General features: G+C 39.6%; 1 protein-coding gene and 1 pseudogene across 3 annotated transcripts in view; both read left to right on the top strand.

The window, feature by feature from the left end:
* Positions 1 to 811, top strand: LOC110220587 (protein kish-A-like; annotated as a pseudogene).
* Positions 812 to 7,361: 6,550 nt separating this feature from the next.
* ZFYVE26 (zinc finger FYVE-type containing 26) overlaps positions 7,362 to 25,341 on the top strand; it is an 84,922-nt gene continuing 66,942 nt past the window's right edge. For all 3 annotated transcript variants that reach the window (XM_021004642.2, XM_021004643.2, XM_021004641.2), the window contains exons 1-6: positions 7,362 to 7,422; positions 8,191 to 8,468; positions 15,133 to 15,211; positions 21,480 to 21,572; positions 22,519 to 23,041; positions 23,610 to 23,740. In XM_021004642.2, coding sequence (XP_020860301.1) covers positions 8,278 to 8,468; positions 15,133 to 15,211; positions 21,480 to 21,572; positions 22,519 to 23,041; positions 23,610 to 23,740 — 1,017 coding nt within the window. In that variant the 5' untranslated portion in view covers positions 7,362 to 7,422; positions 8,191 to 8,277. The remainder of the gene's footprint in view (positions 7,423 to 8,190; positions 8,469 to 15,132; positions 15,212 to 21,479; positions 21,573 to 22,518; positions 23,042 to 23,609; positions 23,741 to 25,341) is intronic.

The raw sequence follows: 25,341 nt of genomic DNA, 5'->3' as shown, positions 1-25,341 counted from the left end.
ATGTCTGCCATTTTTAACTTTCAGAGCCTACTGACAGTAATCTTGTTGCCTATAGTTGCCTATGCATATATCCGATCCTTGACTCCTAACCTCTTGGACAAAAATAAAACTGGATTGTTGGGTTAGGATGGGGACGGGGCCCAAGACAGTTCCCAGCCCTTCGTCTCCCTTTGAAAGCCTCGGCCTTACCTTTCAATCTTATTCAGATGCGCCTTTGGCCCTCTAAAAGAATCTGGCTCCCTTTTGTCTGAGCCCCAGAATGGCCTTACTTTGGTCTCAAAGGGTTCCTTAGCGACTCTCCTTATCTCCTTTTGAAAGTCCTAGCCCCACCCTTTGATTTTGTGCAGATGCCTTTCCAACTTCTGCCTTCCTGTTCCCTCCATTAGCTATTCCCATTGTCTATTCAATCTCTCAGACCTCCCCAATTAGAATTGTTACCTAGACCCTTTTCCCAACCCCCTTCTCTGGCCACCCAAAGTTACTTTAGTATTTAAGATCCACCCTGGCCCCCATTCAGATGCTGAGAATCTCTCTTGCCCCAAAGGCTGAGAACCTCTCATGCCCGCCTGTCTTTACAGGGGTCACCTGGCATATGTGATTTATCACTAATAAACTTTTCCTCTGGCTTGAATAAGACTTGAGTTGAATTCATTCAGCAGGGCCCAGTACCGCAATTTTGGGTTTGCAGCACCCCAAAAGTCCTACACCTCTTCAGGCATATTTTGGAAGTGTGCCAGAATCGGTGAATGAAAGAGTCCCTAATGTAGCAGTATGCTGTATAGTAGTGGCTTTCAGCATCTTGTTCATCTAGTAGCTGGAAAACGCCAGAATTTAATTGCTATCAGATTTCTATAGAAAAAGGACTTGCCTACAGAAAACAATGGGAAGAGTGATTATTAACCCTTTCAGCTGTGTACCTTGACTGAAAGACTCCTGGTTGCTGTTCTCAATTATATGTGTTAATGGACCAAGGTTGTTCTCTATAAATAACTAAGACGCAACTGTTAATACCAGAATGGATTGATATTTGCATAATGATCGACCTTATTTATGGTTCTGCCACTAAAATTGCATTCTATAAATGTCATTCTTTTACGTCACCTGTTGATCTACAGGAGGTATTTCTATTGCATACAGTAGAAAGCAAACTTGGTAAATGATTGCTCAACTTCCATTCTATATGATTCAGAGGAAAAATTGTATCCTCATATGAGAACATTTCTATAATGAACATTTTTTTTGTTTGAGAAAAATGGTTAGATATTATGCAAGGGTTCATAAAAATTGCATTTGTGTCTAATAACGCTTTAAAAAAGTTTTCCCTGGACAACTCAATTTGTACTCAGTTTTATCTGTGGCTTACCATGTTTTCCAACTTTATAAAGTCAGCCTATGCAGTACACATACAGAGAAATTGCTAAGATTGTATGTAACAGTGTTACAAGAAAAGTATTCTTTCCAGATCCCACTATAAAAAACGAATTCTTATATTCTCAATTAAAGCAAAGAGTTGTAAGGAAAGTCTACTAGGGTATTTCCCCTTGAAATCTGGATCTACATGTATCTTAAGCTTTTATTCAAATATCTGCTGCTAAAGAAAAAAATATTTTAAAGATGAAGTGAACGAATTAGAACAGTTGTGAAATGATGGTTCCTATGTTTCATTGATTTGGATCTCAAGTCTTTAATAATGAAACAGTTATTTTCATTGCCAGAAATTCAAACCGTATTAAAAAAAAAACACCTTGAAAATAGATCAATTGATCCAAACAAATGATTTTTTTTTTTGACAACTTGATCTGGTGTCTTTTAGATATCTCAAGATGTATAACTGGTATATGCAGATATTGAACTGTATCAACTCCACTAATTTAGTATTCTCTATTCTTAAACATATTTGATACTAATCGCCTTCAGATTGAACAAAAGAATAACATCATTAACTTTTAAAACAACAAATTATAAAAGTGCAGTTTAAGTACTCTGCAAAGGTGCAGTTATTTTTATGGGTTTTCAAGAAGGCAAAAAGGAAATTTTCATGATTGAGTATGCTTAAAATTTCTTTGCTTCAACTGAAATTCTGTCAGTTTCAAAACAGAGTTCAAAACTTGTGAAACATTTAATTATTTTCAGCGGATTCCTTGTGTTGGCAGATTGTAGGCCAACAATAAAATTCTTGTTCAAATATTGGTGCGAACATATGTATAAATGTACTCATTGATCATTAATTGGCTTCCTCCCGTTTGAAACCTTTGTTGCCCAGTTATTTAGTCTAGACCTGTAACTTTGTGTCCAGTGAAGTAATGAATCTCAAATCTGAGAAGGGCCATATAAAACATTTAAAGTACTTTCTTATTTATGACTTAAAGATCTCGATGAGAATTGTATCTGAACACTTCTACTAAATTAAAAATTATCCTGTGTAGAAAATCTTAGTCACTCTTTTCAGCCATTCTACTCAACAAAAAGAGAAAAACTTACGTGGGTTTTTGTTTTGTTTTGGTTTTTGTTTTTTGCTACATTCAGAAACAGTCTGAAAATTTCTCATTTATAGAACATTATTTTCTTTTGTTTTCCATTTTTTAAGTTAATTTTCAAGGGGAAAAAAAGTGAGGGTAATAAAATCTTTTTAAAAAAATTTTTAAAAAGAAATGGTGTTAAAGCAATTTTAATCTGGATTTTGTTGCATGTGAATTGAGCCTTTTAAAAGGATGTGATAAAATAGATTATTTGAAAACTGTTAAATATTTAATGTGGTATATTTGGTTATAAACAGGTAATAATAATAATACTGATATTTACTATGATAGCAGATTTTTCATTTGAAATCTTGGCTGTTGTAAAAATATATAAAGTGGTTTAAACACATTAATGATGAGATGAATGATTCTCTGTGCAAAGTGATTTGGAGGTGCTTTCGCCCAAATTGTTAATAGCTTGTGTCAAGTTTTAAATACATAATAATGTTCAGGGTTTTGTTACATTCCTAAATTGTGTAATTTGGTAAACAGTTGTATCGGCTATGTTGTTGTAAAAGCAATTCCTCTCATAATCTACATGTTAGATTAAGAATTGTACAAAAAAATAGGAGAGAATGAATGGAGTAGGATAAACTTCCAGGTTTTGTCACATTTAAGCAGTTTCATGTAAAATTCTTATGAACTGTGTGCAAAAGTTTTTTGTGCTGTAGAATTCCTACTGAGCAAAAGAGAATACAAGCAAAAGAAAAAATCTCTTGTGTGCAAGAGTTAAATTCGTGTCTGAACTTATCATATGTATAAGATTTCAATTCCCGAAGTGTCTTATTCTTCCAGAGTGAATATAATTAGAGAAGAATAAATCCATCAACCTGTGAAGTTAAAGTTAGGAACCTCTTGTTTTGTTTAAGGAATGGGATTCCAGTACAGACAGTTATGTTAATGAAGAGAAGTAACTTATGAGCTCTTTTGTGTTATATTAATGGGAAATCTAATATTATTTAAATCTGGAATTAACGTACAGAAATTTATGCAAACTGCTTAAGACTCACTTTAAGATGCTCTCACTGTTTAAAGGGATCATGAGAGCAGTAGTAATTTTCTGTGATCAATCTCTTATTGTTACCAATGTGAGATTAAATACTTCTTATTTAGGATGTGTGATCCTTGAAGAGCTAAACTTACCTGAAGCTCTGATTATTAGAATTTGCTACTGAAGACTTCATGGGACTACAATTAACTACTGTTTTGAGCTTTGATTACAGGGATAGTTGTCTGAATTATCATGAAGCCAATAGTAGAATGGCATGTGCTGCAGACTGAGAACTGCTAAAAGTGGATGTCTGTGCCTGGGAAGAGTTTTGAGGACAACCTTGGACACAGCCTAGGTAGCATCTTCCTGACTCTGCTTCCCATTTGTGCTATTTCCTTTCTGAAAAAGAAAATTCCCTACCTGCTGCTTTTAATATCTAGTGACTACATGACTGACTGTCAGACGTGATTCATGCCTGGAATCAAACAGACCTAAGGAATTTTTTTTTCCCTTCTGTCATGATATATGACATAATCCCTCTTTTTCCTTTTATAGCAAATTTCTATAATTGAGAAGTTCTGTAAGTAAAATACTAAATGTATTACATAATAGATGGATACTGGAACATCCCTGAGTTACTATAATAGGATGCAAGAATAAATAGCTTACAATTTTGACTTACATTCGTGGCCAAATAATAATAATATAGGGATAATATCCTCCTGAGGGGAAAACGATTAAACCAAGTAATAAGACAAAGATGTAATGTGATAGATATCTAATTATATAGGATAGTGGTAAAAGTAAGAGAAATTATTTCTCCTTCATTAAAGTATCTCTCTGATAATTATTATTTTTTATTTTTGGTCAGGCAACGGGGCTAAGGGACTTGCCCAGGGTCACACAGCTAATAAGTGTTATGTCTGAGGCTGGATTTGAACTCAGGTCCTTCTGAATCCTAGGCCAGTGCTCTATCCATTGTGCCACCTATCTGCCCCCTGTCTGACAATTTTAGAAGGCTTATTTTATGGTTGAAGCCTCACATTTTAAAGATCCTTATACCAGGTACAGAATTTAGGTAAGGACATAAATAGCAGATGATATATAAACTGAAATTCTCTGAAGTTTCAAAAATGGAGAATCAAATTTAAGTGATTATATTAATTTATATTGACTCAGAATTATCTGGGAACTTTTAACTCTGAACCAGAAAAGCAGAACTCCCTTTTAGAACTGTCCTAAGAATAAAACCTATTGTCAAACAAAGGATATTTAGGGACCAGATAACTACATGAGACATCTGGGACTGTAAAAGGTACTGCTTAAATAGACATTGGGAATAGATTACTGGAATACAAGGAACTTAATGTTAGTTAACATTGGTAATGATGATTGTATTGATTTGCATAGTTCATGTTTACATTTTCTTGGTTACCTTGGTGACATGTAAATTTCCCTTCTCAAAACTGGTCTACTAGGAGCCTTCTAAGTAGTTTAATCTATACCTGATTTAATGTTATATGCAATTTTGTGAATTATGACGGAAAAAAACTTTATTGTATTATTTGAACCTAGCCCTCTGTGGCTGGGAAACTGAACCATCTCTCTGTGCCTTTAACCAAACACCTATGTTATGCTATTTTCTCTCAATTGTCAACTCATATAGTCTTCTTAGAGCCCCTACTAGTCTTTCTGACTACTCCTACAGCTGCCACCTTGTGGATGTGGGCTCCTGAATCATCTGAGGACACCTGCTCCAAGTGGACATCTCTTCCCACTCCCTGAAGAAGAGTGAAGTTTTCCCATGTCTTCCCTGGTCTGCAGGGTGGTGCCTTTTGGCACACCGTTGACCAAGAGTAGACCTCTCCCCAAACCATTTTGAACCCCCAAGACCTGAGAAAGGCCTAAGACCTAGAATGGCCAGTCAGGAGAAACCTTTGGTCCTCTTCCTTGGTCCACCCTCATTAATTATCTCTCCTCTGTCATTGCCAGGCACCTCTTTTAAGTCAGAGTCCTCACAGCAGCTCCTTATCCTACCTCCCTTGATGTCTCCACTGCCTCCTGCCATGTTGCTCATATTGGGTGATCCTGTTTTGACGCGCCCTAACCTCACCCCTTATCAGCTTGAAGCAGCCAATGATGACTTGGGCCTTCATCCTAATTCCCACAAGAAGTGGGGGAAATGGAGTAGGAACAGCAAAGTCCTATTTTCCTCCCAGAACAGTAAGGCCCCACCCTTTCCCTATATGTTGATTAGACAACCCTTTCCCCCATGTGCTGCACAGATAACTACTTCCCACAAATGCTTCCCACTCCAGCAACCTTGTGGTCAAGAGACCGTCCCAAGACTTTGAAAGCACAATAAGGCTTCTTGATGCCCAATGGCAACTTATATGATGTCAAAGTCCATTTACATCTTATGACTATGGTAATGAAGGGGGTCTCCAGAGTGAAAGTAGAGCCATTTCATGATAGCCACCCAGAAGACCCAGTACAGCCCAGGCTAAAGTCTTTTTTTGCTTGCATAGCACAAAGATTATGCCATAGCAAATTTCCTTAAGTTATTCCCCCTTCAGCTCTGATATAAGAAAGTCCCCATTCCCCTTCCACCCAACCAACCGGTATCCTCAGCTGCTAGGTTCCTTTGCTTATAAGACAATAAAGCCCTGCTTGGAAGGACTCTGGCCTTGGTATTCTTACCAACTCTGAACCAGCTCTCCTACCACACCCTTACACTTCTTTTCTTTTAAGGACGATTAATAGAACTGTTTGGGTGTTTGTTGGAAAATGTTATATCAAAACAAAACATTTTTTTTCTTTTTAGAGTATCGTTCAGGAGATTAAAAAATATAGAATCAAAGATTATTCTGATTAGAAGAGGGAACATACAAAAAAAGGGGTTAAGGAAGGTTTCGATGAAGAAGCTTGCAATCTGAGTGAAAGAAAAGGACAGGGAAAATTGGGAATAAAGAACATAAATGCAGACTCTAGGTCAGAGGTTCTTAACTTTTTCTTTAACTTTTGTTAAACTTAAGAACAAAAGTTCTTTAACTTTTGAAGCCTTTTGGCAGTCTGATGAAATCAATGGATCCCTTCTTAGAATGCATAAAACTAAATATAGAATTATAAAAAGTGACAATGATATTGAAAGTTATCGATTAAAAAAAAGCTCACCAGCTCTAGATTAAGAAAACGTATTCTAGGTGTTTTGGGTAGAGAAAGAAAATTAGGGGATCATAGTAGGGGAGGAGGTGTGTGTGGCAAGACAAGGGAAGGAAAACTGGGGTGTGATGGTTAATGCTGCTCAAAGCTTTTGTCTCCTGCTGGGGCTGACAACAGGACTGAACTGCACTCGGGTTTGATACCAACTCTTAACTGGTTCTTGAGAGCCTATTGTTAAATTTCCATTGTGAGCTTTTACACCTCGGAAATCAGCAAACACTACAAAACAGGGTTTCATTTATCGTTTAATTTATTGAGACTTTAGATAGTGTTAGTAACGCAGATTTAACGTGTGTGTGTGTGTGTGTGTGTGTGTGTGTGTGTGTGTGTGTGTGTGTGGTGTGTGTGTGTTTTGGGAGGAAGAGCTGCGTGGTTAAACATCTGCCAGCACTTCTTTGGTCTACTCCTGTAGTTGGGGATGTCCTGTCACAGGTAAAACGCTTTGTCTGGCACTGGGCCGGAAGTCTATTGAATCATCCGATCCCAAACTTCCTGTTGCGTTTTCCAGGTCCCATTCTGCAGCTTCAAATGCCCCTAAAAAATATGGAGGCTCATTTACATATTTTCGTCTCTCCACCAATCAGGGTGACAAGCTGCCGAGTCCTCTCCCTTCCGGGAAAGAACTGTCACCTGACTCAACTCTAAACATGGCGGCGCTGGCTGGGGCGGCTTTGCCTGTACCGGGAGTAGGTGAGTGCTCCAGGGGAATCAGCAGCGCCCTCCTCGACCCCCCGAAGCGGGGAAGCCCGGCTCCCGGCGCCGGACTGATCCCTCCGGCCCTGTCAGGGGTCCAGGCGCCACATCCGCTGTCTTGACAGAATAGTTGAAGTCCCAGGGGCTTCCTGTCCCAGACGTTTCCCTCCAGGGGAGTGGGAAGGGAGTGATCTTTCTTCGGGAGGGTTGGAGTCTGGAAGGAGGAGGCATTTTGGAAAGGGGCGGATCGAGGAGTTGTGAATCAGCTTTGGGTAATGGTAATGGATGGTTCCCATGGAGATGCATCTTCTGGCTCCATGCCTTTCAACAGGCTGCCCCCGTGCCGGCTCTCCTCGTTTCTGTCTGTTTAGAATATTTCTCTTCTTGCAAGGCTAGTCTTAGATGCTGCGTTAGGAGTGCAGCCTTCCTGCAATCCCACCACTCTGAATTAATTACAATGTTTTCACTTAATTTGTGAATATTTTGTATATTCTTCAGTAGACTGAGATTCTCCTTGTCATTGTTTCCTCAGCAGGTAACACAATGCCTCTATTAGACATTTTTGTTCAGTTTACACACTTTGTTCATTTAAATATCTCCAGGGGCAAGGGGGGGAAATTATCTGATTAAACTTTCAAAATGAGAAATGATAACCTTTTTTTTCAAGTGCTGCTTTCTCTGATAGAACTAGCAATTGTTGATTAACCTAAGCCCACCTCCCTCTATTGCTTTTCTAACTCTCCCTATTTGTTTTTCCATTTCTAGGAGGTGCACCAAGAATGGAAATATTGAGAGCAGTTTGTTTAGTATAGCTCAGTTTCCTCTTTCTCCCCCACACTCTGTGTTGGGAAAATGCATCCATTTGGAAAAGAGGAAGCTGCCTCGCTAGAACAGCTCTTTGGATTTTTTTGTGAGTGCCTGACACATGGAGAATGGGAACTGGCACAGGCCTGTGTCCCTCAGCTACACAAAGGACATGGGGATATCCCCAAGAAGGTGGAAAAGATCCTGCAGGCTCTGGTGGCTTGTCCAGGCCTGATGAGGTAAATACCCTAAGTGTTCCATCACCAACACTGCCCATTCACAACTTAATTAGTGTATAAATCTTTAGGTGCCAATTAAATTTTATACTAAGATAATTAGTAGAGTGAAATTTCAGGTTTTGTTTAGGCATTTTCCCACATTGAGTAACTAGAGGAGAATTTTCCTTTAATAGTGAATAGAGAGCTAACTTCAAAGCCAGAAACACTTAAATTCTAGTTCTGCCTCATAGTTCTGGCTGTGTGTTCCTGGGCAAGTCACTTAACTTGGACTAGTCACATAGACATCTTAAATTAAATATATCCAAATATATCCAAAACTGAACTTACTATCTTTCTCCCAAAAACTTCCCCTCTTCTTAACTTTATTATGGTTGTCAAGGCAACCACTATCCTCCGAGTTATCTAGGCTCAAAACCTAGGTGTCATCTTCAACTTCTCACTCTCACCAGTTCTGTCCACCTGCCCCCACCACGCCCATATCCAGTCAGTGATCAAGTGCTGTCATTTCTTTTCTTTTCTTTTTTTTTTGGTTAAATGAGGCAGTTGAGGTTAAGTGACTTGCCCAGAGTCACACAGCTAGGAAGCATTATATGTCTGAGGCCAGATTTGAACCTCAGGTCCTCCTGACTCCAGGGCTGGTGCTCTATCCACTACACCACCTAGCTTCCCCATAGTGCTGTCATTTCTACCGTTATAATATCTCTCATATATGACTCTTTTTCTCCTCTGACACTGCCTCCATCTTAGTGAAGGCCTTCATGCCTGGGACTATTACTGTAGCCTGCTAGTTCTCTCTACTTCAAGTCTTTCTTCACTCCAGTCCTTCCTTTCACTCACCTGTCAAAGTAATCTTCCTAAAGTGCAGGTCTGACCATATCAACCCCTATACAGTACATTCTAGTGGCTCCCTGTCACCTCCAGGATCAAATATAAAATCCCGTTTGACTTTTAAAGACCTTCATAAGCTATCCTCTTCGTAGCTTTCCAGTTTTCTTATACGTTATTCCCCTCCAAGTACTTTTCAATCTGTGAAACTGGCCTCCTTCCTTCTTTACACAAGATACTCTACCTCCTGACTGAACTTCATTAAATGTACCCTATGCCTGGGTTTCTTTCCTTCCTCATTTTTACCTCCTGGCTTCTTTCCAGTTCTCAGCTCAAATCCCACCTTGTGCAAGAAGCTTTTCCTGGTCTTCCTTCATGCTAGCACTAGTGCCTTCTTTCTGAGATTATCTCCAATTTATCTGGCATAGCTCTTGTTTGTATGTAGTTAGCTGCATGTTTTCTTCTCCATTATATTGTGAGCTCCTCGAAGACAGAAGCTGTTTTTGCCTTTCTTTGTATCTTCAGTACTTAGCACAATGCCTGGCATATAGTAGGAATCTAATAAATGTTTATCGTTTTGACATGCTTAATTTCTCAGTGGTCTAGGCAAGCAAGGGCTGTAAGGTTCTTAAGTTGAAGAGAAGGTGCTGACCTGCATTGGTGGAGGGAATTCCTATTAATGGTTCTCAAAGTGTGGTCCAGGGACAGCTTGGAGTCTTCTAGACCTTTTCATGTCAATCAGTAAGTATTTATTAAGTGCCTGCTGTGTGCCAGATACTGTGCTAAGTGCTAAGGATACATCTAACAGTTAAAGATGATCTCGTCCTTGAAGAGCTTATCATGGCACGGTAGCCATAGCACACAAACACTGTGTGTGATCAAGCTCTGGTATATGAAGGATAAATTTGAAATAATCAACAGAGGGCAGGTGCTAGGAGTAAGGGGGATAGGAAAAGGCTGCCTGTAGGAGGTGAGATTGTTAGCTGGGACTTCAGGGAAATCCGAGAAGCCAATAGGCAGAGATGAGGAAGGAGAGTATTTAGGTGCCGGTGACAGCCAGTGAAAATGCCCGGGGGGGAGGGGAATGTCTTGTATAAGGAACAGCAAGGAGGGCAGTATCACTGCATCACAGAGTGTGTAGGGACAGAAAGAAGGGTGTAAAGTGTAGGAGGACTGGAAACGTAGGAGGACCCAACTTATGAAGGGCTTTGGACGACAAACAGGATTTTATATTTGATCCTGGAGTTTGTTTTGCAGGAGGGGTGTTATGGTCACACCTGTGCTTTAGGAAGACCACTGTGACAGTGTGATAGAAGATAGACTGGAGTTGGGAGAGATCTGTGGCAGAGACTGACCAGAGGACTATTACAGAAGTGTAAGAGGGGGTCAGTAAGCGCCTGCTGCAGCAAGATGTTGGCAGTGTCCATGGAGAAAAGGGGGCATATACAAGAGATGTTTACAAAGAAAAACGGACACGCCTTGGCAACAGGGGGTCCACAAAATTAAAGCTGTCTAATACTACTGAAACATTATAGATATATACTACATAAACAAAAGCTTTTTAGGGAGTCCTCAGTTTTTAAGAGTATAAAGAAGTGCTGACGCCAGGAAAGTTTGAGATCTGCTGCCTTATGTCATTGAAAAATCACAAATCCAGATTCTTTCCAAGTCTCTATTTTTATCAATTACTTATTAACTTATAAGCAGTAGCTTATGACTATCATATAAAACTTGGTACAGAGCCTGTCCAGGAAAGTACCCCTGAGACAAGCTTTCTCTTGTTTACAACTAGTCTCTTTGAGAGGTGATGAATATAATATCCCTAGAGAGTATTTTCTATCATTCCTTCAAAAATACAAATCCTGTCTTCCACCCTATGTGGGTGAAGATTTCATTGCAGCTTAAGCAAAAGAATAAAAGGAAATTCCATCTTGTGTTCATAATATTGTTCCTGCTAATAACTGCTGTTGCTAAAGAAGCCGAATATGTTATTCAGTTTTTTTTTTTTATTCCACCTTTTGTACCTCAGCTCAGTAGAGAGGCGAAACAATAGATTGCTTTCTTCCTCAGGTTTTGGATAAGTACTTTTCTTACAGTTTTTGTTCTAGGCTGTGACTTTTGCCAGCTACCAAAAAAAAAAAGCCAATCTTCCATATCCTTTTCTTTCTATGCAAAGAAGATAGGGAAGGGGGAAAAGTGAGCTGAAGAAACAATATACACCTCAAAATAAATGCATGTTTTAAGGAAGCAAAAATTAATTTTAGTTCAGCAAGCGTTAAGTTCCCAGTGTTGGAAACACTAGGCTAGGTGCTAGGAATACAAAGAAAGTTCCTTTCCTTAAGAAATTTGCTTCTTACTTTAGACCTGGGAGATTTGCAAATGAAAGGGAAGATTAAAAAGGCCATCAGTTCAGTACTCCTATAAAAATAGAATAACAATAATAGCATGTATTTAATAGGAAGCACTTTCTTTACCACAGCTCTATTTAGCAAAATTAATTTCTTCTCCTAGAGATTCCTATTGCAATCCTTACTTCTCTCCTGTGAGTCTCTCCATCTCTAATGGTTCCTGCCTAAATACCTACAAACATATTCAAGCGTTCCTAATCCTAAATTCTTCTCTTGTTTCATCTATCCATCCTACTTTCTCAGTTTAATTTCTTAACCTTCTTAGACCTCACCATTCTCAAAATTATCCTCAAAATTTTTAAATAACACTTCTTCCCCCTGCTCCCTTTAATTCAACCTTGACGCTCCCTAAAAATACTATACCAAAGGGGCAGCTAGGTGGTGGAGGGGTTACAGCACCGGCCTCGAAATAACGAGGCCCTGAGTTCAAATGCGTCCTCAGACCAAACACTTGACACTTACTAGCTATGTGACTGGGCAATTAACACCAATTGCCTAACAACAACAACAAAAAATACTATACCCAGTCCCTTGAAGGTCTTTTTTCTTATTGTTTCAAAATCACAGGGTTAAGAGAAGGGAGTGGTACATTCTTTGTTTCCCATTGCCTTGAGGGTATTTTCTCTAAATATGTTCCCTGTTCCCTCCCTTTTTCCCTTTAGAAGCCTAGGCAGTCCATCCATACCTGCCCATCCTAATTCTTATTGCTGTCCTTTACTGATCTCAAGGTCTTTGCTAGGTGGCACTGTGGACAGTGTCAGGCCTAGAGTCAGGAAGACAACTTCCTGAGTTCAAATCTGGCCTCAGATACTTACTAGCAGTGTGACCCTGAGCAAGTCATTTAACCCTATTTACCTCAGTTTCCTCATCTATAAAATGAGCTGGAGAAGGAAATGGCAAACCACCGTATCAGCTTTGCCAAAAAAACCCCAAATGGGGTCACAGAGTTGGATATGACTGAACAACAACATCATTGCTAGCTTCTTCAATGACTTTGCTAAAGTTGATGTTATGTGCCATCCTTTGTCATCATCCCTGAATACCTCGGTATACAAGTTGAAGGACCTGTCCGATAACCTCTTCACACCATTCACCACCACGTTCCACTCCTGTTCTATTATTGACTTCCAAGCTCATTCTACACAATGACTGTTAACATAAGTTTTCACCTTTCTTCAAGGACAGAATCATGTATTACCCTCTCACAGCAGATGGATTTAACCTGATGACAATAAGGAAGCAACATGTTAGAATTTATGGGATGCAGATGAATGCTTTCATCAACAAAAGGGAAAGATTTAGCCTTTGCCAAGGCCAAGGCGATCAAGGCCGTCTTCCTGTCCCTCAGCCTTCCTTCATTCCTCAGAACTTCTCAGCATCATCACCTGCCTTTTCTTCCTTTCCTCTGATCTCAGAAGAGAACTTTCGTTAATCCTCCTGCTTCCATCCCTGATCCCTTTTCTAGGCCCTTGCTTCAGTAGTTATTCTCTCTTTGTAATGCATCTTCAGTTTTCTCCCTACTGGTTCATGTGTATCTGCCAGCAAGCACTCTGCCCCGTCTAGGTCCTATTACATCACTCTTTTTTCATTTGCTGCTGAACTCCTTGAAGAAAGTTGTCTATGCTGGGTGCCTTCACTTCATCACCACACATTCTGTCCGCAGCCTCTTTCATTTGAATTCTTACCTCCAGAACACTTCTGAAACTGCTGTTCCAAGGGCACCACTGACTTCCTAATAGCCAAATTCATCAGGTTGTTGTTTTCCTCCAATCACAGGATAAATGAAGGAATGAAAAAAACCATCTATTAAGTGGTTGCTGTGTGCTAAGAACTGTGCTAAGTAATGGCGATACAGATAGAAAGTCAAGGTTGTCCCCTGCTCACAGACTTCACATTTCTCATTGGGAAGGATTACACGTACAGGACTAAATTTCGTTATGTGGCAGATAGTAGAGTCCGCAGGTTCTTAGGGCTTAGCAGCAGGGCAGATTGTGAGGCCTGATGATCCTCCATCTTACTAGAATCGTTTTAGTTAGTGACTCCCTGCTTATTAGTGCTGCATGAGTGGCCATCTCAACCCAGTGGTAGTACCAACCACCCAACAAAACCTTCCTGTTATCTTTGACTTATTTCTCCAACACTTCTCATTTAGGATCATTTACCAAGTCCTAGTAGTTTTGCCTCAGATTATCTTTTGCATGTATCCCCTCTTCTAGTATAGGACGTCATCATCACCTCCCCTGGACTATCACATTAACTTAACAGGTATTTCTGCCTCTTCCTGCTCCCCTTTCCAACCCATCCATCTTTACCAGATCTAGGTCCGTTTAGGTCACTTCTCTGCTCAGAAGTCTTTAGCAGCTTCTTACTGCCCATTATCTAGAGTTCATACCCCCTTGGTTGGCATTCAGGGCCTACCAAAATAAGGTGGGTGCTAAGCTACATCCCCGGCATTATCTCATATTATGACCTTCCATATACTCTAGGCCTCAGGCACACGTTCCCTCTGCAGAATACACCCAGTTTACTCCTATTTTCATGTTGCTTTTCATGCTTTCCTCTGTTCCTGGAATGTTCTCCCTGGCCTTCTTCAACTATTGAATTTCTACCCATTCTTTAAAAGCCTACCTCATATTCTTCCACCTCCATAAAGCATTTCCTGATCCCCATCTCTCTTCCTGTCCCATAGTACTTTGAATCACTCTGATGCTCTTACCATGTAATGTTTTGTATTACAGTTACCTATGTATGTCTTATCCCCAGACTCTACAAGATCTGGAGTATGAAGGCGGGGATAGTATTTATCTAAATGTTTTGTCCACCCTCCTGCTTTGTACAGTATACTCTACACAGGAAGTATTTAATAAATATTTGTTGAATTTACTTAACAACCATGTAGAGTAGATTGAACTAAAACAAGGAAACTTAGATTCACAAAATTGTCAAACATTTGGCTAGAATGTCAGAGCCAGCACTTGAACTGACGTCTTCTGACTCCCCGCACACCAGTTGTAAGGAGTTTAGATCCCAAGGTCACACTGCAAAAAAATTAAAGTAGATAAATCTTGGGTATTGTATGTATGGAGAGGGGTTTCCTGAAGAAAAGTTTCTAGGGGCAGCTAAGTGATGCAGTGGATAGAGCTCTGGCCTTGAAGTCAGGAGGATCTGAGTTCAAATCCAGCCTCAGACACTTGACACTTAACTAGCTGTGTGACCCTGGGTAAGTCACTTAACCTTGATTGCCTCACCAAAAAAAATTAAAAAGTGAAAGAAAAAGTTTCTAGACTTTTGGGTGCTTGTTACTTGTTGAAATCATCTTGCCTTTTCAGGTTTGACAGAAATAGGGGAACCTGTGTCTGAAGTCACAGAGAAGAAGTCAAAATATACTGTCATGAAACCCTGAGCAACTCTATTTCTTCTTGCCTTTTCAGGTGTGGGCAGCATAACAGTCCCCAAAGATTGGCCTGGATTTGGCTTCTGATGCTAGAAAAATGGCTAGAATGGGACAGGGTAAGGATCTTCTTTACAACTCAAATTAGCCTCTGAGGTGGAAATTGAGAATGAGGTGTTAGTCTTGGAATCTTCATTTTTTCTGTTGTTAGTGATTTCTTTTCATCTGAGATTTGCCAAAGTTTACATAATAGTGCTTCAATTAATAGGGTTTCTTATAGGCTCTGTGAGTGTTGACAACTGTTGAACACAAGGATGGATATGAAAGAGAAGATAGAAAAAAAGGTCATAATATTAATAATAAAGTTAATAAACTATAAGCATTTATTGATTATATATGAGAAGTGGAAGAATATGTAAATAATTGAAATCCAGAAATATTTTTAAAACCTTATTGTAATACATGTGGCTTAGGATGCAGTTTACCATACCCCCCCCATACACACACATACATGCACACACACACACACATTAACCATATTAAGGGTACAAGTAGAGTTTTTAAAAATCTAATTATGAGAATAATTTTTTTCTTCCCTTTAGAAACAGTTTACAGTACTAACTCAGTCAAAGCACATTTCTTGGGATTACTCTGTATTGATTAATATTTGTTAGCTTTTATTTCAATTACTGTATACGTTAAAAGTTTTTTAGAAGGCTGCATTTGTGTTCCAAGTCTTCTCATCAGACTATTCTTTTCTTCATCCCAAATTGCTTTTTACTCTGGCTTTATTGTCACCAGGGACCAAATCTTTTCAACAGAGATGCCAAAAAGCAACCAAGATGGCCGACTTAAATTGACTTCTTCTCCCTGCTTCTGGGTCTGCCTAGGGAAGGTACTCATTAGCAACATAATGAGCAAATCAAGCAAGAAAAAGGAGGCACAAGAAGCCAGGTGTCTTCGTGAGCTGTGATTATAGTTTATTTTAGACTTATGAAGGAGTTTGAAATACAATGTTTAACAGTTTCTGAAGAAGAGAACTTCATTGTTCTCGATTAGGGATCTTTCTGTCTTAAACGTTGAATTTCTTGAGCCAAGTGAACCTTCCCCTCTCATTTGCTTGTTTTATGAACGGTTGCTCTACTGGATCAGGAGTTTTCCTGCACCAGGGGATTTCATTATCCCCAGACACTCCTTCCCTTCCGTGTCCTTTTCCAACATTTCACTGCACAGGCACAGCTTGGCTTTTGTCTTGATTTCTCTCAGGATTAAAGTAAATGCTTTTGCTCCTTAAAACCACAGTAGCTCTGTTTTTCAAAGCAACTTCAAAGATGTGATGAGTCCTCTGGGAGTTTATTAAACTTACCTAAAACCCACACGGAACCCTCAACATTAACCTTTGACCTTCCTTAGCAAGGTGCTTCAAAACCAGACAAAAAAGTCATGCTTTCTTCTAGACTGCTTGCTGTGCTTCCTTTTCTAAACCCCCTAACTTCTGGTAAAAGTTCCCTTTTTGATTTTCAGATTAGTGGGTGACATCCTTCTTTTCTTTCTTCCATTTTTGCTTTTCTTCCTTTCATTTTGTTGTAATTTTTATAGGTAATATTTTCAGGGTGGGTCTTGTACTCAAGATGGTTTTACATCTGTATTTTAGATACAGTAAATAAATTCTTGACTAATGAAGAGAAATATGAACGTGAAATCCATTTGTGAATCTGTGGATAATGATTGTCAAGTAATGAATAAAATAAATGTTAGTCTGCTTGGCTTTAGAGCTCTAAATGGAAGCCCTAACCTTCTTTTCAATTAAGCATATGCTGCCTAGGTAACTTACTTATTTCTTACAGACCCCAGCAGCTATACAAGCCTACGTCTTCCTATGTGAATTCCCTTCCTTCATGTATCGTGGTACTTCCTTTCTTTACTCCCTCCTGAAAAGACCCTCTCACACAAATTAATGAAAATGTCATAAAAAAAATAATCATCACTTTTGGCTCCCAGCTCATGGTGGTGAAAGTGTAACTTCTTTCAGTCGTCTCAAATCTTAGTTCATCCAACACCGGCAGCCACCCCACAGTGTCCAGGCCAAGACTCCATCTTCATCGCTGCCATGCCTCCCAAGTTTGACCCTAATGAAATTAAAGTCGTGTTTTTAAGGTGCACTGGTGGTGAAGTTGGTGCCACATCAGCTCTGGCCCCCAAAATTGGTCCCTTGGGTTTGTCTCGCAAAAAGGTTGGTGATGACATTGCCAAGGCAGCTGGTGACTGGAAAGGGCGAAGGCTCACAGTGAAAGTTAACCATTCAGAAATAGACAGGCCCAGATTGAGGTTGTGCCTTCTGCTTTAGCCTTGATCATCAAAGTCCTAAAGGAACCTCCTCGGGACAGGAAGAAGCAGAAAAATATTAAACACAATGGAAATGTAAGCTCGATGAGATTGTCAACATTGCTAAACAGATGAGGCACCAATCCTTGGCAAGAGACCTTTCTGGAACCATTAAAGAGATACTTGGAACAGCCCAGTCTGTGGGATACAACATTGATGGCAGACATCCTCATGATGTCATTGATGACATCAGTGATGGTGCTGCTACAAAGGAGGCTATTGCAATAAATTAACATTTGACAAGAACAACAAAAAAATCATCCCCTTTGACCCAGCAATTTCATTTTTGGAAATATACTCTGGAAGTATTTAAATTAAAAAACAAGAAAAAAGCTACCTAATCCAAGATTATCGTGGCAGTTTGAAATGTAGTTGTAATAAACTGGAAGTAACCTAAATGTCCAAAAACAGGGAGATGATTAAATAATTTGTATTAAATTAATGAGATAGAATATATGTTATTCAACAGGTATTTACATTTAATGCCATTGACACTAACAAGTATGAAGAATACAAAGAAAATTTCTTTGCAACATGTTTTTTCTGGCAAAGATCTAATATCCAATATATATAAGAAACTGATTCAAATATATAAGAAGAGCCATTCCCCAGTAGAGAAATGGTCAAAGGATATGACCAGGCATTTCTCAAGCAATCAAAATCCTTATGAAAAAATGCTTCAAATTAATAGTAAAAAAATGCAAGTTAAAACAACTCTGAAGTTCTATCTCATATCTTTCAGATTGGCAAAGTTGACAAAAAAAGGAAAATAACAATTGTTGAAGGGATTGGAAGAATGCAGGCACACTAATACAGTATTGGTAGAGCTGTAAATTGGTTCATCCATCCTGAAAAGCAATTTAGAATTATTCCCCAAACATGACTAAATTTCATCTATCCTTTTACTTCAGCGATAACTCCTATGAAGCCCATACCCTCAAAGAGATCAAAGAAAGAGGAAAAAACCCATATGTTCAAAAGTATTTCATTTGGGGAATACTTGAACACATTATGATAATAAATGTAATGGAATATCATTGCACCATAAAGAATAACGAAAAGGGTAGTTTCAGACACATCCGGGAAGACATAAATCAGCTAATACAGGGTGAAGTGAGTAGTCAGAGAATATATAATAACATCATAAAGAAAAACAAGTTTGAAAGACATTAAGATTAAGCACTCTGATTGATGCAGTGACAAAACCCAAGATTCCAAATGACCAGTGATGACATCCTGCCCATCTCCTGACAGCAAGATGATGAACCCAGTGCAGAATGAAATGTTCATTTTCGGATATGACCAATGTTTAGTTTGCTTCACTATGCATGTCTTGATGAAAGGGTTTTTTGGGGTTTTTTTCTTTCATGGGGAGGGGTGGAGTGATGCCAAAAAGGGGGATAGTGATGAGGTTACCAGAATGAAAGAAAAAGAAAAGTAATAAAACAAAGTCATTTTAAAAAGATACATAGGAGAGAATAAAATTTCAGTAGGAAACCAACAAGCAAGAGAGTTTTGAAAATATGTTGAATTAAATATGTACTTAAAAATTAAAGTAAAGTGGTCATAATACAGACTTACAGCTTCATGTACTCTTTTTTGTTCTTTGCATATGAAAATGGTCAACTTCTTTGGCATTAAGGTCAGAATTTTAAAGCCAAGTAAATTTCGAAGCCAAATAAATCTGGAAAAAACCCTTCTGAAATAATGCAAATAGAAAAATCTTTAAACTGGAAGAAAGGCTATGCATTAACTATAATCAGTTAAGCAAAGTAAATGGAAATGAATGTGCAAAGAATTTTGGTGGGCATCTTGACAGTGACTGAATACTTTAGTTGCTAACCAAGTAGAATTGATTTTAGTCATGTTCACTATTAAGTTTTAAATGATATATTTAACAACAACCACAAGAAAAAGAAGGAGGATTATGTGTGAAGAGCTTTTCCCTTTCATCCCTTTGTATTTTGAATGGAAAGTAGGTAAATCCAGCATCCCTCCTCATATTGGTAGGTGTTTCCTACTTTAGGTTGGGATACCTTTAATATTGTTTCTTATTTAAAAGAGCTATAACAGATGTCATCAGGGTTTTGATATATAGCATTGTTTTTTGTTGGACCATGGGCCCACCTCTGACCAAAGATTTGTTCTTATTGGTCCATGGGGTTAAGGAGATTAATTTTTGAACTGAAAAAGGTTGTGAAACTTAAAGGTTTAGGAACTATGCCTCTAGGCTAAATGTAATTGTGAAATGAGACGATAAGACTTCTTTTTTTTTCTAACTGGACCTCTGGTTTTGCTGGTGGAGACAGTATGTAGTGAGGAACTTCTGCCAATGTGGATGACCATCTTCTTGATAACTTGTAGATTTAGAGATTTTCCTGAGGTATTGAGAAATCAAGGAACTTAGCTGGGGCTACAGAGCTAATATGTCAGAAATGGAACTCGAACTCAGCTGATTCTGAGGCCAGTTCACATTGCCTCTCACAACTTGATATAAAATCGCCCGTCCTAGAATACTGAAAAATAAGTATCCAACACTTCCTTAAGTCTTCAGTATTCTTAGAGAATAATTTGCATATCCAGTTCTCATCGTGATCAACACAGAAATTCCAGCATAAAAGGGGTCATCCAAAATGTTTGAAGCTGATTACTATGGGGAGAGACTCAAGGCAGGGAGACTAAATAGGAAGCTACTACAGGAGTCCAGGAAATCAATAACCATTGATTAAGCATATGCCAGGCACTGTGCTAATTGCTAGGGATACAAACAGGGGCAAAAGACAGTCCTCACTCTAATAAGCTCACACTCTAATAAGGGAGACAACAAGCAAACACATACAAACAAGTGATCCACAGGATAAATAAAGATAAAAGAGGGAAGGCACTAGAATGAAGAAGGGCTTGAAAAGGCTTCCTGTGGAAGGTGAAATTTTAGTTAGCACTTTGAGAAAGCCAGGGAAGCCAGGAGGCAGAGAGAGCAAGGATGGGCTGTTTGAAAGGTGTTTGGTAGGTGTGTTTGAAAGCAGCAGGGAAAGAATCAGTAGCACGTAGAGAATGAATGTTAGAGAAAGAGAAGGAATGATAGCACAATATGATGGGGAGGACATCAGGGGATGAGATCGGCTAATCAACATGCATTTGGTAAGTGTCTACTATGTGCCAGCCACTATGTTAGGTATTGGGGATATAAACATAAAGACAAAATAATCCCTGCTTTTCATCAAGAGTACAAGTAATCGGGGAGAGCCTTGACAAAGGCAAGAAGAGAATGGAGGGATGATGTCAAGGGGCTTTGAGATAAAGACAAGGGCAGATAGAGTGGTATAATTTTCTCTCAGACTCAGTGTCACCGGGCTTTTATTAACCACAGGGGAAGAGTCCAGGCAGAGAATTCACAGCTTGTGTTGGGTCTCACCTTTGTGGTATGGGGATGGTCTAAATATACTGGACCTCTGCTGAGTTATCATAAGATCTGGCTATGCCCATCTGCCCTGTCACATTCTGTTTAGCTGTTCTCCAAGTGATGGGTATCTCTATTTTCCAATTTTTTGCTGCAGCTAGAGTGTCACAAAAGGTTATGATAGTAATATTTTTGTGCAACGTGGATCCTTTTCCTTTGTCTTTGATGTCTTCAGGATATATACCTACTAGTGGCGTCACTGGGTCATATAGTATGTAGAGTTTAGTGACTTTTGGAATATATAGAACTTAAAATAATTAACAAATAGGCACATGAGTTGCTTTTGTTACTTGGCTCCTTCCAAGTCTGTCCACAGTTCTGTCACCTTTGGCCCTGTTTTCCTTTCTTTTCACATTTTTTTCTTAATATTGTTGTAATTGGTGTACATGCTGTTCCGATCTTGCTGATTTCACTGCATTAAGTGTATTTTATATAAGGACAACCTCAACTCATAGGCTAGTCCAGGTGAGATATTTGCCTATAATTTGTTTGCCTTCAACTTTTTCTTTAGCCTCTGTGGTCCTTCTTTTCAATTCTTCCAGAAATTTCCCATACTATCTACTATACGGAGAAGGACAGAATTTCTTTTGCTATCAGAAGATCTACAAAATAACATTCCAGAAGACATCCTTAAGGTGAGCTTCTCTGGGGAAAAGACTAGGAAGAAAGCCTAAATTGCAGGTTTCTTTCCCCAGGCTATTCTAAGTTATTAAAGTTGTGTCCTTTGCTAATGTGCCTCTAGGAGAGGCTGACTTTCAAGATAGTGGCTATACCGTGTTCTTTCCCCTCCCATGCCAGTCTAGGTTTGATTTAATTTAGCAAATATTTATTAATCACCTGTTGCATGCAGGGCACCTTGCAAGGCTGTGGGGATGCTAAAACAAGACGGAAACACTGTCTGCTCTTTAAGGATCTTAAGTTCCATTGGAGGTTGAGACATCTCTCTCAGAGTATTCTAGGCATCCTTCCAGAGCATATAGCTACTTATTTAACCTATTTGTCTAGTGCTTATAGATTGGTTAGACTGGTAGTTAGAAGAGAAAGATAAATAGCTTGTATGAGTAGGGGCACCGCAGTCCCATGATCCATTTTTGAGTCTATAAAAAGTATTATTGACCAGCTATGTAACTTGCATTGTACTAAATTATGCAACATACAAGAAAAATAGAAAACATGGTCACTGCCCCCAAGGAGCTAAGTCTTGTTGAGGAGACAAGACAATACCTGAAACAATTAGGTTCTAAATCATATGTTACTAATTTTAAGTGCTATTGTTCACAGAAAGGAGGGAGCCCTATACAAATGAAATCACAGAGCCAGTCCTTATCTCAAACCATATGGGGTATGTTGAGTGGGAGAAAGACTGGAAGCAGGAAAGGCTAGTAGCAGTTTGTTAGAGTAATGAAGTGATGAGGCCCTGGTGACTATGCAAATGAAGAGGAAGGGATGATGTCATGCCAGAGGCGTTTGGAAGGAGGAAACGGGTTTTAGCAACAAATTCCATATTAGTAATGAAGGAAAGAGAAGAAAGCACAAAAGTGGTAGCTTTTAGGCATTTCTGACCAACTAGTCTTTCCACAGGAGCTGTATGAGGCCATACCAGAAGATGACATGGATCCTTTGACTGACAGCATTAGGAAGAGGGAGAATTGGGCACCCCAACTGAGCACAAAAGCTGTTTCCACCCTCTGGGACCTCCTATGGCAGGCACCCTCACAGGCACAGGCCCTGCTGGATCTCTTGCTTGGAGTGGGCAATGGCATAGGAGCCTGCGGCTGGCCTTTGCAGAAAGTGTTAATCGATTTTATTCAGAAAGCACTGAAGTCTTTTAAGGGGCCCAGCCCTGTCCCTTCTGGGGTAGCTGATGCCATCTATGGGACTCTGCGTATGTTACGCTGCCCTGCAGAACCGCTTGGGGTTGAATGGCATCTCCTGTGCGAAGAGCTGCTTAGAGCTTGTGAAACTGAAGGTGGTCCCCTGCAAGAGGAGCAACTCTTGGGGTGCCTGATAAGGAGAGCTAGCTGGAGCTTGGTTGCTGTATATGGCAATATCTATGCAGAACAGGTGAAGGAAAAGCCATTGGGCTCTAAAACATTAGGAAAAGGTAAGTTTTCTTTTCTCTACCCTGTCTATATCTAGGGATCAAAGACTTTCCTTTGCTAAATTTTGGTATGCTAATTTTTTGGGGGTCCATAACCTCCATGTAGACTATGAAATCTGGTAAGAAAAACTAGGTATTAATGGGGATTAGAGAATGTTGGGTATTATTTTGACAAAGCAACATTTCATAAACTCAGGTAGTAGTAGTAGGAGACAGATAAGTTATTAGCAATAAGAAAGAAGGGGGTTTTTTTGTTTTTTTGTTTTTGTTTTTTAGACAAGGTTAAGTGACTTGCCTAGGGTCACACAGTAAGTGTCAAGTGTTTTGGTCTGAGGGTGGATTTGAACTCAGGTCCTCCTGACTTCAGGGCCAGTGCTTTATCCACTGTGCCACCTAGCTGCCCCAGAAAGAAGTGGTTTTGTTTTTTTTTTCAGAACAAGCAGAAATGGGAAAGCTATTGAAAGTTGTGAAGTAACAAACTCTTGCATAATTTGTTTAGAAATGGAGTTGATCATAGGAATTGAGATCCTGGTTTTTCCTCAGTAACTCCTGCTGTGTTATTGATTTCTAGTTCCATCTGAACATCTGGATCCTGAGAAGGCAATGCTGACTCTGTTCTCCAATCCTAATACAACCCAGGCCTGGAAGATGGCCTATTTTTACTGCTTGAGTAGTCACAAACACTTCCTGGAGCAGATCCTGGTATGGGCAATCAGCGTTACTCTATAATTCATAGAGAATCACAGAATTTATCTTTGTTGGTCCAACCCATGCCCAGGGCATCCCCTTCTATATCATCTGTGGTTTCCAGACTCTGCCTGAAAATTTCCAGTGAGGAAAAAACTCATCACCTGTCAGTTCAGCTGATCTACTTTTAGACAGCTCTAGTCATTACAAAGTCTGCCAAGACATCAAGCCTGAATTGGTGTCTTTGTAGCTTCCCATCCACTACTTGTTTCTGGCCTCTTAGAGCCAAATAGAACAATTCTCATCCCTCCTCTATGTCACAGCTTTTCAGATACCAGAAGATAGTCATCATATGCCCCCAGAGCCTTTTCTTCTCCAGGCCAAACATGCCCATTTCATTCAGCGGGAGTCTGTATGACATGGATGCAAAAGCTTTGATTGTTCTCTGGATCATCTCCAGCCTCACACTCCAAGGCTGAACTCAGCAGTCCAGATAGTGTCTGACAAGGACAGGGTATAGAAAGACTCTCACTTCCTTATTCCTGGAAAGAAATGCCCCTCTTGAAGTAGCCCCAGCTTTTCTGAGTATCGGCCCACCCCATACTGCTAACTGGTATTGATTGAGTTTGCAGTCCACTAAAGCCCTCAGACCTTTTTCAGACAAACTGCTCTCTAACCGTGTTCATCTATCATGTATTTTTTTTTGTGAGGCAATCGACTTTAAGTGACTTGCCCAGGGTCACACAGCTAGTAAGTGTCAAGTGTCTGAGCCTAGATTTGAATTCAAGTCCTCCTGACTCAAAGGCTGGAGCTCTATTCACTGTGCCGCCTAGCTTCCCCCACCCCATCGTGTACTTTTTTTTTTTATGCAACTGGTATTAAGTGACTTGTCCAGGGTCACACAGCTAGTAAGTGTCAAGTGTTTGGTCTGAGGCCAGATTTGAACTCAGGTCCTCCTGACTTTAGGGCCAGTGCTCTATCCACTGCACCACCTAGCTATCCCTCGTCATGTACTTTTATTTTTTTTCTTTAATATAAATTTATTTATTTTTAGTTTTCAACATTTACTTCCACAAGATTTTGAATTCCAATTTTCACCCCATCTTGCCCCTCCCCCTACCCCAAGATGGCATGCATTCTGAATACCCCTTCCCCTAGTCTGCCTTCCCTTCTATCTCCCCCCCCCATCCCCTTCCCCTTCTATTTTCCTGTAGGGTAGGATAGATTTCTGTACCTCCTTTCCTATATTTCTTATTTCCCAATTGCATGTGGAAACATTTTTTTTAAACATGTGTTTTTAAAACTTTGGGTTCCAAATTTTCTCCCTTCCTCCCACCCCACCTACCCTCATTGAAAAGGCAAGCAAGTCAATACAGGCCATACATATGCACTTATGCAAAACACTTCTATAGTAGACATGTTGTGAAAAACTAACTCTATTTCCTTTAATCCCATCCTGCCCCCCCCATTTATTCTATTCTTTCTTTTGACCCTGTCCCTCCTCAGAAGTACTTCCTTTTGATTACCCCTTTCCCAATCTGCCCTTCTCTCTATCATCCCCCTGCTCTCTGGTCCCCTACCTCCCCTGTTTTCCTGTAGGGTAAGACAGATTTCCA

The sequence above is a fragment of the Phascolarctos cinereus genome, unplaced genomic scaffold (genome assembly GCF_003287225.1).
Source record: "Phascolarctos cinereus isolate Bilbo 61053 unplaced genomic scaffold, phaCin_HiC Scaffold_3;HRSCAF=262, whole genome shotgun sequence".
In the NCBI taxonomy this organism is placed as follows: domain Eukaryota; kingdom Metazoa; phylum Chordata; class Mammalia; order Diprotodontia; family Phascolarctidae; genus Phascolarctos; species Phascolarctos cinereus.
Note: the sequence above shows the minus strand (reverse complement) of the source record. Positions and strands in the feature narration are given on the sequence as shown.